The sequence below is a fragment of the Stegostoma tigrinum genome, chromosome 20, assembly GCF_030684315.1.
Source record: "Stegostoma tigrinum isolate sSteTig4 chromosome 20, sSteTig4.hap1, whole genome shotgun sequence".
NCBI classification, from domain to species: Eukaryota; Metazoa; Chordata; class Chondrichthyes; order Orectolobiformes; family Stegostomatidae; genus Stegostoma; species Stegostoma tigrinum.
Genome location: NC_081373.1, coordinates 22,052,779 through 22,068,333, shown reverse-complemented (window position 1 = coordinate 22,068,333; position 15,555 = coordinate 22,052,779). Strand labels below are relative to the sequence as shown.

The window sequence follows — 15,555 nt, the reverse complement described above, 5'->3', positions numbered from 1 at the left end:
TACTTTAGTGATGGAAAGGGATAGGTGTATACCACTGGGCAAGAGTTATAGCTGGAGGAAAGGCAATTACGATGAGATTAGGCAAGATTTAGAGAGCTTAGAATGGGGAAGGAAACTGCAGGGGATGGGCACAGTAGAAATGTGGAGCTTATTCAAGGAAAAGCTCCTGTGTGCCGCAGATAAGTATGTACCTGTCAGGCAGGGAGGAAGCTGTGGAGTGCGGGAGCCGTGGTTTATGAAGGAGGTGGAATCTCTGGTCAAGAGGAAGAAGGCGGCTTATGCTGGGATGAGATGTGACGGCTCAGTTAGGGCACTTGAGGGCTACGAAGTAGCCAGGAAAGACCTAAAGAGAGAGCTCAGAAGAGCCAGGAGGAGACATGAGAAGTTGCTGGCGGATAGGATCAGGGTAAATCCTAAGGCTTTCTATAGGTATTTAAGGAATAAAAGAATGACGAAAGTAAGATTAGGCCCAATCAAGGACAGCAATGGTAAGTTGTACGTGGAGTCAGGTGAGATAGGGGAAGCGCTAAATGAATATTTTTCAACAGTATTCACTCTAGAAAACGACAGTGTTGTCGAAGAGAATACTGAGATACAGGCTACTAGACTAGGTGGGATTGAGGTTCACACGGAAGAGGTATTAGAAATCCTTCAGCGGGTGAAGATAGATAAGTCCCCTGGGCCGGATGGGATTTGTCCTCGGATCCTCTGGGAAGCCAGGGAGGAGATTGCCGAGCCTTTGATATTGATCTTTAACTCGTCATTGTCTACAGGAATAGTGCCAGATGACTGGAGGATAGCAAATGTTGTTCCCCTGTTCAAGAAGGGGAGTAGAGACCACCCTGGTAATTATAGACCAGTGAGCCTTACCTCAGTTGTTGGTAAAGTGGTGGAAAAGGTTATAAGGGATAGGATTTATAATCATCTGGAAAAGAATAAATTGATTAGAGATAGTCAGCACTGTTTTGTGAAGGGAAGGTCGTGCCTCACAAACCTTATTGAGTTCTTTGAGAAGGTGACCAAACAGGTAGATGAGAGTAAACCGGTTGATGTGGTGTATATGGATTTCAGCAAGATGTTCGATAAGGTTCCCCACAATAGGCTATTGTACAAAGTGCAGAGGAATGGAATTGTGGGAGATATAGCAGTTTGGATTGGAAATTGGCTTGCTGAAAGAAGACAGAGGGTGGTAGTTGATGGGAAATGTTCATCCTGGAGACCTGTTACTAGTGGTGTACCGCAAGGGTCGATGTTGGGTCCACTGCTGTTTGTCATTTGTATAAATGACCTGGATGAGGGCATAGAAGGATGGGTTAGTAAATTTGCAGACGACACTAAGGTCGGTGGAGTTGTGGATAGTGATGAAGGATGTTGTAGGTTGCAGAGAGACATAGATAAGCTGCAGAGCTGGGCTGAGAGGTGGCAAATGGAGTTTAATGTAGACAAGTGTGAGGTGATGCACTTTGGTAGGAGTAACCAGAAGGCAAAGTACAGGGCTAATGGTAACATTCTTAGCAGTGTAGATGAGCAGAGAGATCTTGGTGTCCATGTACACAGATTCTTGAAAGTTGCCACCCAGGTTGACAGGGCTGTTAAGAAGGTGTACAGTGTTTTAGCTTTTATTAATAGAGGGATCGAGTTCCGGAACCAAGAGGTTATGGTGAAGCTGTACAAAACTCTGGTGCGGCCGCACTTGGAGTATCGTGTACAGTTCTGGTCACCGCATTATAAGAAGGATGTGGAAGCTTTAGAAAGGGTGGAGAGATTTACTAGGATGTTGCCTGGTATGGAAGGAAGGTCTTACGAGGAAAGGCTGAGGGACTTGAGGCTGTTTTCATTAGAGAGAAGAAGGTTGAGAGGTGACTTAAATGAAACATATAAAATAATCAGAGGGTTAGATAGGGTGGATAGGGAGAGAGCCTTTTTCCTAGGATGGTGACGGCAAGCACGAGGGGGCATAGCTTTAAATTGAGGGGTGAAAGATATAGCACAGATGTCAGAGGTGGTTTCTTTACTCAGAGAGTAGTAAGGGAATGGAACGCTTTGCCTGCCATGGTAGTAGATTCGCCAACTTTAGGTACATTTAAGTTGTCATTGGACAAGCATATGGACGTACATGGAATAGTGTAGGTTAGATGGGCTTGAGATCGGTATGACAGGTCGGCACAACATCGAGGGCCGAAGGGCGTGTACTGTGCTGTTATGGTCTATGGTCTATGTTCTATGTTCTCCATCTTATGGTCTTATATTACCACCTTTTCTGGCAATGCTCCTTTTGAATTGCATATTTCATCACCTTTTACCATCAAAGATGGACTCTCTTTTGTGTCTGTCAAAATTTTAATTTCTTCACCTGCTCCTCCTGGCAAAAACAAGGAGGAAGTAAATTCTTCAGAGAGATCTGGTGCTTTGTTCTTAAGCAACCCCGATCAAATTATCCATTCTTATGCAGCTTCCAAGCTTATAGTGGGCTTTCCTTTACCACTTAAACAAAACTCACTGGCTTATTCTGTTTTCCCACATCTGTCTTCCCAGTGCTTTTTCTAAACTACCAACACTGTGACTTCATGTGGCCTACTTTATTACATCGAAAACACCTGAGCTCTTTTACTTCGCTTTCCCCGTCATGGGTTTCTTTTTCACCCTGTGGTGAGCTATCCTCACTATGTTAAATGAGATGCCCTTTTCCCTTGGCACCTGAGGATTTCTCTCTTTTTCCCCCCAATAAATTGATGTTGAAATCTTCATCTGTCGTTTCAGATGCTAATCTTGCACTTAAGAACATAAGACATAGGAGCTGAAGTAATGCCATTCGGCCCATCGAGTCCACCCTGCCATTTAAATCATGGCTGATGGACATTTCAACACCAGTTCCCTGCACTCTCCCCATAGCCCTTGATTCCTTCTGAGATCAAGAATTTGTTGATCTCTGCCTTAAAGACATCCAACGTCCTGGCCTCCACTGCACTCTGCGGCAATGAATTCTGTAAGCCCACCACTCTCTGGCTGAAGAAATGTCGCCTCATTTCAGTTTTAAATTTACCCCCTCTAATTTTAAGGCTGTGCCCACGGGTCCTAGTCTCCCCGCCTAATAAAAACAACTTCCTACCGTCCACCCCTTCTAAACTGTACATTATCTTGTAAACTCTCCTCCTCCATGTGAGTTCTCACTACTTCAGGAAGTGAATTTTTGAATGCCTCCAAAACAATTGTGTCTCTGTTAGTATCAAATGTTTGATCTATTTTCATTGTCCTTGTCCCTCTATCAAAATGATTTTGTCTGATCCTTTCAAACTCAATCTATGTTTGACCACGTTCCTTCCTTGGATTCCTAAGATTGAATTTTCGTCTCATTGTACTCCCCAGATACTACTACTACTGATAGTGATGCAAATATCTTAATAACTCTCCCTTGCCAACAATGATCACTGGCCGTTTCAATTGTTTAGCTGCTTCCTCAAATGAAACAAAAGAGGCTTCCACATCCTTCTCACCGAACTTAGGCAACACTTGGATATACTTAAACAGATCCCCACCAGACCTTTAGCTGTGATGGGGATTGCTTTCCATCACTGCCCTCCTCATTACTCCTACTTTTTGCGTCTACCTCTATCATTTTAAGTTCACTTTGATTTTCAGTTCCAACTTCTGAAGTTACAAGCTCTCTTTCTCCCTTTCTTCTTTGCCTTTTTCTCTCCCTTTGCTTTGCCTCTAACTCAAGCTGCTTTATTTGCAATTGAATTTCAGCCATTTTCCCAACATTTCAATGACATTCCTGGCAATTGTAAATGATGTGCGATTCCCACAATTAGCTCCCCTTTCCTCGCAGACAGAGGCAAACCCAACAGCAGTTTGTCTGCCAATTCTGAAAGCCTTGCCTTGCTCACTTTGTGTGAATCCACTGAAGTTATTTCTTCCACCCCCAGGAAGTTCTTAGTGACTGAAAGAGCCATTGCTAAAAAGGCACACCCTATTTAAACTAACCAAATTCAACACCAGAAATAAAAGACATTAACACTTAGTATTTGCTGCCTTTGAGTCCAATAATCCTGGAGATTTTGATCCTGGATGAGCTCCCAATTTGTTATGGACAAGACCAAACCTGGTCAAAATGTATTAAGAAGGTAGCCTGGCCCCAAACTTTTTCTTATTTCAAAGATGAATGTAATCTGTTGCCACTTAATTGGTCAAGTTACTCGAGATTAAGCAAAAAATAATTTATTCACGTACTATAGTTAAAATACAATCAGAAAAAGAAAATGTGACTTGCTATACCTGTATTGAAATGCTTAACAACATAATAGATACAATAACCATTACTAATAAGCTGTTCCCATATTGTAACATCCGATTAACACACTCATGGCAAAGGCGAAGATAATAAAGTAGATTGTCTCGCTGCAATTCTGGCTGCCCAGAAGGAAAAACATGGAGAAAAATATAGCAGAGAGATGGACTGCAGCTTCCAAACCCTGCTGAGACTCCAGCAGCAACTATTGAAAGCTGAAACTATAAGCCCTGGTTTTGTTTGAGATTGACCACACCCATTCAGGTTGCTTCTATTGTTCCAACATTTTTTAAAAAAAACTCAAGCTTTTTACCAATTTTCAGTAGACAGCTTAGCATGTCTTCCTTTAAAACCTCTCTTTTAAAAAAAAGACAAAATATTTGTGCTACGCCATGACTGATGAGTCTACACTTAAGTGCCTGATGTCACACGATTGAATGAATGTTAAACTGATTTGTACAACAAGGACATGGCAATCTTGTATCTTGATACACGTAAAAAGAAACTTGTTCGTTTCCAGTGTAGTTCACTGTAGCACTGATCTATTTGATTTGATTTCAGATACGATTTGGAGAGCAATGGATGGGCAGGTGTACCCATAGTAAGTGTTGCACGACCATCTTCAAGATATGGGCATTCCTTAGTATTATATCAGGTACAATTTAAATTGATATTAATTTCTGTTTTTAAACTGATTTCTAACGGAGCTTCCTAATAATGCTTGGATGCTCCAGAATTCAGAACAGTAGTTTTGGGTAATGCTTCTGCTTTGTTTTTTAAAAAGTTTTTTGCACAGCTTGCCACATGTTAGACTATGAATGCAATACGTAGTTTTCTTCATCCTAGTATTCATCACAAATTCCTGGACTGGGCATTGTTTTCTAGAAAGAAGATCATATACTGTGGAAGTCTTGATGCTTTTAATGTGAAAACATTATCATTGTAATGTTTCCCAAGCCACCTTTGGTATGTCTCTAAATTTTCTCTGCTGTCAGCGTTTTGAGATTTGTTGGTGCCATTTATATGGCAAAGTCCACAAAAATCCTTGGTAAGATAACTGTGATTGAGGAAGGCCATTTGACTCATTTTGGCTCGTTTGTGCGGAATGACCTTGCAGTTTTTCTCATTTCAGCATTCTTTGTTCCTTTGATTACAAGACATTTCCTTCAACAAAGCAATGTCTAGAATATTAGTCAGCGTGCTGATTTTGTACTTGTATGAAGACAAACTTCTCATCCCATTCCTAAATTTGCCTTTTACCATTTTCAAGCTGTACTTCTGTTCTCAACGGAATTTAAACTGAATTACAGAACCACCTCTTTTTGTTACTGTTTGAAATATTGCCTACTTCTAAAAGAGTATCATTCAGACTTTTCCTTTTAACTTGGTCTTTTCACCCTTTCTTCTGTCTTCATTTATGTTGAAACTTGTGGGTCTTTGCATTGCACCCTGGGTTTGTATGTCCACTTAATGCTATATGACCAAAAGTGAACAAAATAATATATTGGTTCATGCAGAACGTGATTTAGTCATTTTCTCTAAGTTGTACCCTTCTGTCTCAGCTATATATATATTTTTGGATTCTTTAATTTTTATGTGTGAATTGGTTGGACGTTTTGAATGTACTATGTCTACTAAACTTCTGGATCTACATTTCTCATGAAGTGAATGGTATACTGTTAACTGGATTCAGGCTATTCTTCCATTGGTTTGCCAATTTGAACATTTTGTAATTTCTCAGCTGCCTCTAATTCCACTGCTTCCTCATTGGCATAATATGCAACATTGATAAATTTGTATTGATTTTTCATTTGATGCAATCAGGAAACCATAGCTGTCTGAATAAAATTCCCTAGAATACCGAACTGTGTTAGTTTCAACCCGGTCCTGAAATAACCATTGATTTATATTCCTCAACCAGTGTCTTATTGATCTTCATGAGTTGTATTGTATCTCAATTTTTTTTTCAGCTTACCTACTTGGCTTTCAAGTAGAACTTTGACAAATACCTTTTGGAGTTCTGGACATAATACTTCACTGTAGCTCACATGGTATGACACATTCTCAAAGTGGTTAAGGAGGTGAGCAGGCAGGAAATCCTCATTAGAGTCCAAATTAACAAATAGCTTATTATTCTGATAATTAAATTTGAAGCTACTGCATGATTCTGTTTTTAATGTGAGATTGAAGAAAATAATGAATTTGAGTATTGCTGAAAACAGACAGACACATAGACAAAGATTTTTGTCTTGTACAAGAATACCAATGTAAAGGGAAACCAACATGTGTACTGTATTAGAGAGTATGATTGTTAGCAAGTGGGTTCTTGGAGGGCTTTTCATGGGGAATGCACCAACTAAAGTTGATTCACAGTTAACTGCTAAGATTTGTTTCAGTTTTAAACCAGACAGATAGACTCTGATTATATTGCTCTGAGAAATGAACCTTTCAACTGTGTGTGTGTGTGTGTGCCTGCCTTCCTTCCTGGGCAGCACACTGGTAATTGGCTAATATTTGTTGTACAATCCTGAGTGTGCAAAGAACAGCACTGACAACCAATTTCGGATTGTCAGTCTGGCTTGCTGTGTGATGCACTTGTATATAATGGATGCTCCCTGTATTAGTACAGGAGCGGGGATATCCTGTTGTAATTACACAGGACCATGGTTGAGACCTCACCTGGAATGTTGTGTGTGGTTTTGGTCTTAAAAACATCATAGAACCCATACAGTGCAGAAAGTTGCCATTTGGCCCATCGAGTCCACAATGACCTTCTGAAAAGCATCCCTCCTTGACACATCCCCACCACCGTATCCCTGTAACCCTGCATTTACCAAGGAACAAACCACCTAACCTGCACATCTTTGGACTGGGTGAGGAAACTGGAACACCTGGTGGAAACCCATGCAGACGAGGGGCAATTAGAGAAACATCACACAATCACCCAAGGCTGGAATTGAACCTGATCCCCTGGCTCAGTCAGGCAACAGTGCTAACCACTGAGCTACCATGCTGCCTGCCTTATCCGAGGAAGGACATTCCTGCTGTCAAGGGAGTGCACCAAAGTTAACCAATTTAATTACTGCGATAGCAAAACTGAATTAAATTGTTTTCTATTATATTCACTGGAATTCAGAAGAATGCGGGGGATCTTGTAGAAAACCAAAAGAAAGTTCCAGCAGCACAAGACAGTCAATGTAGGAAGGATGTTCTTGATGGTTGGGGTGGGGCGGTGGCGGTTGCGGAGTGAGTCCAGAACCACGGGCCACAGTCTAAGGATACAAGGTACACCATTTAGGACTGAGATGAGGAGAAATGTCTTCACCTATGGAAAGCAGTTGAGGCCAAAATATCCTGTGATTTCAACAAGTAGCCAGACTCAGCACTTGGAGCGTAAAGTCTATGGTGGTGGTGGGGGGAGGCAGAGACAGGCTATTGAGTTGGGTGATCAGCCATGATCATAATGAATGGTGGAGCTGGCTCAAGGGGCTAAATCTTCCATGTTTTTATGTTTAAGGCACAGGTCTTGTTGTTTGCAGACAGCAAGAGAATGTATGTGCTTTGCTGTTGCGGGAAAATAGCTGATAACCATTTGCTGGCTCATTTTTCGGAGCAGTGCATTCATCAATTACTACCAAACTGATTTACGATTTAAACAAATCTTGGCAGTTAGTTGTCTGTTAACATTTACTTGTGCAATATCTGGCACAACATCTCTACCAATGAGTCCATTTGCAAACTCATCAGCACGTTCAGACAGTGTAAATATTACTTTTCCTTTACTTCGGTATCTTGCAAAACATCTTGTAGGGTGCAAGAAAAATGTTTACTTTTGTAGTGATGAGAACCTGGTGGACCCTGTTGACTACGAGGTCCTTGATTGGCCCGGGTTAACAACCTCAATCAGGAAGCCCGGCCGACCAAGATAAACTGAGGATTTAGAACCCCCTTCGTTCAGGGGACTGACTCTGCGCTGGCTGGCCACAGCCAGTGTACTGTGTACAAGTATATAGAGGGTAATGTGACGTGACCTGACGTGACGTGAGGCGAGGTGAGGCTCTGTGCACTTGTTTCAACTTTCTTATAGCAACTCCTGTGTTCTATACTTGCAAACAACCGTTTGAGTAATGGATCTTTTATTACCTGTGTACCACTTATTTTTTCTACATGTTGGTATTACATTGACTTATCTCCCGTCTACCCTTGATTATCAGTGGAAGATCATATTTATTAAAGTTGCTTACTTCTGATCAATGTGTGAAGCAACTGCTATCCCTCATCATTGTTACTGAAATTTCTCTTTCATCTTGCAAGAGACCCATAATAATATTATCTTCTAGTTGCTTGAGTTTCTCTGTTCATACTGAGTGAAGTTGATGCAAAAATGGGGAACTTTCCTTCGAGTTATGACAGCGGTACACGTAAACCAAGGAAATATAATACATTATTGTCTAGCTCACAAATTGTAAGAGCACTAATGGCACCAAACAAACTTAACAGTGTTAGAATGTGAATGCACTTGGGTGGTGTTGCTTTCTAACTGTTCACCAGTGTTATTAACTTTTATTTCCTAACACACATTATGCTTTCCCAGACACTCCACCCCATCTGTTGGCTCAACATTTCAGCCACCCTAATGGAAATGATGTGTATTTTGACTAGTTGATGACTTGTAAGAATTGCCAATGTAGGCAAAGGTTTAAAAGCCATACTGGATGGCACCGATGCTAAGACTTCAATCTTATTGTTTGTGACATCTGTTATTTCCTCAAAATGTACAGCGTATAGCTGAGGTAAGTTATTATGATGGTCTTTTTGGTGTCTGCTCTTAGGAGAGATTTACAGATCTACAGACCTTGTTCAGAGACAGTTGCCTGCAGATCATAAAATGAAAAAAAATGCAGTGCATGGATTTGCAGTTGAATATTTTGAAAGAGGTGTGTGTTGGTGAAAATATGTACAGTACATCCAAACTTGGGAAATTAATGCAGTTAAGATTCTATTACATCTAGACTGGTTTTGTGAGCAAAGGTGGTCTAAAGATCCGATCCATTTTGGTGAAATATAAATGGAACAAATGTGTGCGATAAAATCCGAGAGCATGCTGAATCTTGTTTACTGCAGGTGTTACAGTTACTGTTGCAGGCTAGTAATTGGCTGTTTTCTGTGTCTCTGAACCTTTGAGGAAAAGAGACCAATGAATGGAAATGGAAAAGACATTTGCCTGGTAAACAGTGAAGAAGAAAAGAGAACAACCAACACACTACTATTCCAAGGAACAGGGAGGGGAAAAAAAATAAAAGGAAGTAAAATTTAGAGTTTGTAAATATTCAAATCATCGACCCAAAAGTTATCTCTTTCCCTGGAGAAAGGAAACTGCTTGCTATTGAATTCGGTTTCTTTCCTTCTCTGAGCTTTTGTGGCATCATTACCTTGAGCACTGTCTTCCTATCGAATTATTCAGAACCCTGTTTGCATCCTCCCCACCACACTCCATCCCACTTGGTTTTGTCTTGTGCTAACTTGGAGTATTACATTTAATTCCCTCATCCAGGTCATTGTGTATTGTAAATGTTTGGACCTTAAGCACTGATTCTTGAGCTACTCTACTTGTCACTGCCTTCCACTCTGGTAAAGACCCAAATTATTCTCAATTTCTTGTTCCCTGTCTGCTAATGAATTCTCAATTTATTCCTGTGTGTTACCATCAGTTTCATGTGCTTTGATTTTGGACAGTAATCTCTTCTGTGGCACCTTTTAATAAAAGCTTTATGAAAGTCGAAACGCAGAACAGTCACTGGTTTTCGCTCATCTATCCAATGAGTTAAATTCATTTTCAGAAAAAATTCCTGGAAGCTTTTCAAGCACCATTTTCTTTTCATTAATACGTGTTGAATTTGTGTAATTCCATTGAAGGTGATAGTTTCTTAGTGACTTGTTATCACATTCTTTGATAGACTGCAGCATTCTACCTACTACTGATGTTAGGCCAAGCAGGCTTTGATTCCTTGTTTTTTCTCTCCCTGTTATTTTAGTAGTAGGGTTACATTTGCCATCCTCCAGTCTTTCTGGATTGTTCCAGAACCTACAGGACTTCAGCAGACAATCAATGCATCCAATGTCACCTTCAGGTTCTAGATAACTTGTCCCTGGAGATTTATCAGGTTTCCAGACTTTTATGCTTTTTTTTTGCAAATAATAATTGCTTTCAATTCTTCTTTCCTAAAGACCTTCCTTTCCTAGCATTTCTGAGAGGTTATTGGTCTCTTCAAAAGCTAAATGAATGTAGTTGTTTAATTGCCCAAACATTTCCTTGCCATTATCAATTCTTCTGTTTCAGACTGTAAGGATCTTACATTCATCTTCACTACTTTTTCTATGCTTAGAAGCTTTTGCAGTTCTCTTGATTTTCCTTGCAAATTAACTCATAATCTGTTTTTCCCCTTTTGACTCTTTTTGCTAAATTCTAAACTGCTCCTAGCCCTCAGGTTTCCTCACTTTTTGTACTAGCTTTTATAACTTATTTTTGCATCTGAAACTATTCTTAATTTCATTTGTTGACCATGGTTGGGCCACTTTTCCTGATACACTTCTTTTGGGTAAAAGAATATATAACCGTGTAGCAATGCATGCATTCATTCTTTAAGTATTAACTACTGTCTATAAACTGTCATGCCTTGTGATGATAATAAAATGTGAGGCTGGATGAACACAGCAGGCCAAGCAGCATCTCAGGAGCACAAAAGCTGACGTTTCGGGCCTAGGCCCTTCATCAGAGAGGGGGATGGGGAGACGGAACTGGAATCAATAGGGAGAGAGGGGGAGGCGGACTGCAGATGGAGAGTAAAGAAGATAGGTGGAGAGAGTATAGGTGGGGAGGTAGGGAGGGGATAGGTCAGTCCAGGGAAGACGGACAGGTCAAGGAGGTGGGATGAGGTTAGTAGGTAGACGGGGGTGTGGCTTGGGGTGGGAGGAAGGGATGGGTGAGAGGAAGAACCGGTTAGGGAGGCAGAGACAGGTTGGACTGGTTTTGGGATGCAGTGGGTGGGGTGGGGGGGGGGGGGGGGGAGAAAGAGCTGGGCTGGTTGTGTGGTGCAGTGGGGGGAGGGGACGAACTGGGCTGGTTTAGGGATGCAGTTGGAGAAGGGGAGATTTTGAAACTGGTGAAGTCCACATTGATACCATTAGGCTGCAGGGTTCCCAGGCGGAATATGAGTTGCTGTTCCTGCAACCTTCGGGTGGCATCATTGTGGCACTGCAGGAGGCCCATGATGGACATGTCATCTAAAGAATGGGAGGGGGAGTGGAAATGGTTTGCGACTGGGAGGTGCAGTTGTTTGTTGCGAACTGAGTGGAGGTGTTCTGCAAAGCGGTCTCCAAGCCTCCGCTTGGTTTCCCCAATGTAGAGGAAGCCACACCAGGTACAGTGGATGCAGTATACCACATTGGCAGATGCGCAGGTGAACCTCTGCTTAATGTGGAATGTCATCTTGGGGCCTGGGATAGGGGTGAGTGGGGAGGTGTGGGGGCAAGTGTAGCATTTCCTGCGGTTGCAGGGGAAGGTGCCGGGTGTGGTGGGCTTGGAGGGCAGTGTGGCGCGAACAAGGGCCTGCAACCGCAAGGCCTTCAAGGCAGAGATCGATAAATTCTTGATCTCATGAGGAATCAAGGGCTACGGGGAGAGTGCAGGGAAGTGGAGTTGAAATGTCCATCAGCCATGATTTAAATGGTGGAGTGGACTCAATGGGCCGAATGGCCTTACTTCCACTCCTAGGTCTTATGGACTTTTAAGCATGAACATTGCAGGTGTATGTCTACATGCTACTTAAATGTTATGAAGATTTTTACTTCTGCCACATTTGACAGGTAGTAAGTTAAAGATTCCCACTATCCTCTGGCTGAAAAAGCCTTTCCTAATATTGCCACTAAATTTCTTTCACCTTGCTTTAAATTTATGCCCCCTATATTTTGATCCCTTCATCAAGAGGAAATGTTCCTTTGTCTACCCCATCTTTGCCTGTCATATCTATCGTGTCTCCTGTCTGTCCCCTCTATCTCCACTGCTCCAAAGGAAACAACCCCAGTCTGTCCAACCTCTACATATAATTAAAGCCCTCTACCCAGGCAACATATGGGTAAATCTCGTGTGCACCATCTCCAGTGCTATCACATCCCTCCTATAATGTAGATTCCAGAAACTACACACCATCTCCTCCTATTTCTCTGCTTGTCACTTTTCTCACTTGCTGCTTTTCCTTCATCTTACTCATTGCTCCTTTTCAAAGCTCTTGATCATAACGATGACTTGGTGAAAGAGGAAGTGGGTGGGATCAGGATTGTTTGCAGAGGGCAATGAGTGGGTAGATGCTAAGAGGGCATGGGCAATGGAAGGAATGAGGTGGAGGTAACTAGTAAGCTGGCAAGTACACTTTTGGGCTGGTTATGTTCAAGGCAACCAATAGGTTTTTTTAATGAGTAGGTTTCAAGCGAGGAGCATAACTGACCCACTTTCACAGAAAAAATTGCAATGTGACTTTTGTGAAGTGTGTTTTTGTTTCGCAAGTTAGGAGTATTTAAGGAGGAATAGCACTATTGGGAAAAGTGGAATGATTTGTTTTAATGGGTCTGCTTTGGAAGATGTTAGACAGCACGATGTTTGTAGTGGTAATAACAGTGTGGTATTAATATCTAATACCAATTAGAGATAGATGCCAGGAATTTATTGTAAAAATTGAGATGTCTCGAAAGAAAACAGCATGTTTCCAGTTGATCAAAATCTCTCGCAGTCAGGTATGTCAAAAGCTAAAAATATAAAAGCAGAGTGAATCCCTGCTCTAATTTGCACTGTCTAGTTGCCAGATCTCTCTCCGATATATCTGAAACAGGCTTTGGAGAATTCATGACTCTCAGTGCCAGCAGGAGGCAGCACAATACCATTCATTTTAAATTTTACAGAGCAACTTTTGGAAGACGATAACTTCAGAAAAGTGTGTGATGTGTGATTTTTTTTTAAAAGAAAGCTTCTGTTCATTTGACGCATAACTATCATAGCTTTGATTACATTGCAGTAAGCAGTTTAGTGCTTTATCATTTCTTGATAAATCAATATTTACGCCTCCCAGAGGTTTGTTCACTGAATAGAATGTTTACACCATTGGCAACAAATTCAACTTTGATTAAATTTGCATTATTTTCTTTGTTACTTTTTACTGTGGAAGAAACATGCAAATCTTTGCCACAGAAATCTTGGGTATCATTACAGAAATAAGAGAAGAGTTTATCGTGCACATAGTTATGTACTGTTTACAGCCGAGGAATGGTCTATTTCATGGAGCACATGGGACCTGAACCCAAATGTCCTTGACTTATCCGTCCTTCCCGGACTGACCTATCCCCTCCCTACCTCCCCACCCATACTCTCCTCTATCCATCCTCGATCTGCCTCCCCCTCTCCCTATTTATTTCAGAATCCTCTCCCCATCCCCCTCTTCTGATGAAGGGTCGAGGCCCGAAACGTCAGCTTTTGTGCTCCTGAGATGCTGCTTGGCCTGCTGTGTGGTCCAGCTCCACACTTTGTTATCTTAGATGCAATTATATATATATGTTTTCTAATATATCTCTTCAGAGACTTTATTGTACACCTCTGGAGCAGGTGGGACTTGAACCCAAATGCCCTGGTGCAAAGGTAGGGATAGCTACTGTTATTGCACCACAAGAACTGCAATGCCCAATTATATTATATCATGCAAATCATCAATTAAATGAGGCATTATTATTAAACAGTTCATCAGGCAGATAAGCAGTTTTTGTTTCTCATGCCACTTCATTCTTTGTATTCAATCTAACCTTTTATTTTACCTTTATCTGAGGCTCTTATCTTAAGGATGCAAAATTATTGTCTCAGTTTTTGTTCTCAATTTTTAAATGTATTTGTGGGAAATCAGTATTGCTACTAAGGCCAGTGTTTGTTGCTCATCTGTCATTTTGCTGAGGGCGATTTAAAATGGAAGTGCCTTGTTGAACTACTGCACCCCATGCTGTGCAGTTAAGAAGGTTCCAGGATTTTGACAGTGTTAGTAAAGAAATTGTGAGATTGATTAATTTTTCAAAAATTGAATGATTATGACTGAAGCAAATAAGCAAATTATATTTTGGTTGTGGTTGTTTTGTAAAACGGTATCTGTAAGGACCAAAGCCATATGGTTTCACAGGTCAGCGCAACATCGAGGACCGAAGGGCCCTTACTGCGCTGTAGTGTTCTATGTTCTATGTTCGCTCTTGTCCAGGTCAAATGTGACAGCATAAACTCCATGCTTTGCGGTTGCTTTTATGGCTCAGGCTAATGTAAATATAGGCAACAGGTTGGACTGCTTTGTCATGCTTTTATGCATGGACATGTTACATTGTTAAATTGGTTTAATTTTGGTTTAATAAGTATGTACAGAGGTCTCTTAGAACAAAAGCTTGCATGTTTTTCAGAAAATAAGTTTTGCATTTGTTTTAGGCATCAGGTTATTGCAGATTCGTAGTTCTTTGAAAGAATAATGATAGGTTTAGTAAATATTCAGCTATCAGTTTGGGCATTCGGAATGATAGTTCATTGTTAAGGAGACACTACATATTCTAAGCAAATGCATTCATTGTTCGTTAATGTCATGTTATTAGTAGCGATCTGTGAAGTTGACAGGCTGGTGCTCACAAGTGTTACAAAAGAATGGTATGACAGTAATCGGCATGTCAGAAAATGAATTGCGAGCCAGGAGAAATTTTCTCCCTCAGATGACTGTCCTCTTTAAAATTAACGATTGGGAATTGGCAGGCACTACCTAACCAATCCTAGATTGACCAAAAATGGTTCATGCACTAATGAGCCAGTTAGGGTTCAGACTGTTGCTGATCATGTGCATGAGTAGTGGCCAGCCATGGTTACTAAGTGGTGATTTGTCATGGTTTAGTAAAAAGAAAGGAAGGAAGAATGAAGACAGGAGGACCACTTTCTTCTACAGTATGGAAAACTGAGATGTGTGCCCAGTCAACCAGTGTCTCAAATCAGGAACAAAAACAAAGTTGCTGCAAAAGCTCAGCAGGTCTGGCGGCATCTATGGAGGAGGAAACAGTTAACGTTTCGGGTCTGGTGACCCTTCCTCAGAACTGATTGTGGCTGGGAAAACATCAGTTTATATGCACAAAATAGGGAGGTGGGTGAGGTACGAGTAAATGATAGGATAGAGCCCATTGTGTGAGAGAGAGAGAGAGAGTTGGATAGA

The 15,555-nt window shown here is 41.2% G+C and overlaps 1 protein-coding gene across 8 annotated transcripts in view; it reads left to right on the top strand.

The window, feature by feature from the left end:
- atrnl1b (attractin-like 1b) overlaps positions 1-15,555 on the top strand; it is a 959,007-nt gene that overhangs the window by 106,699 nt on the left and 836,753 nt on the right. For all 8 annotated transcript variants that reach the window (XR_009446966.1, XR_009446967.1, XR_009446968.1 and 5 more), the window contains exon 7: positions 4,850-4,943. Coding sequence is in view for 5 of the 8 variants with exons in the window: in XM_059653033.1 (XP_059509016.1) it covers positions 4,850-4,943 (94 nt within the window). In the remaining 3 variants the exon portion in view is untranslated. The remainder of the gene's footprint in view (positions 1-4,849; positions 4,944-15,555) is intronic.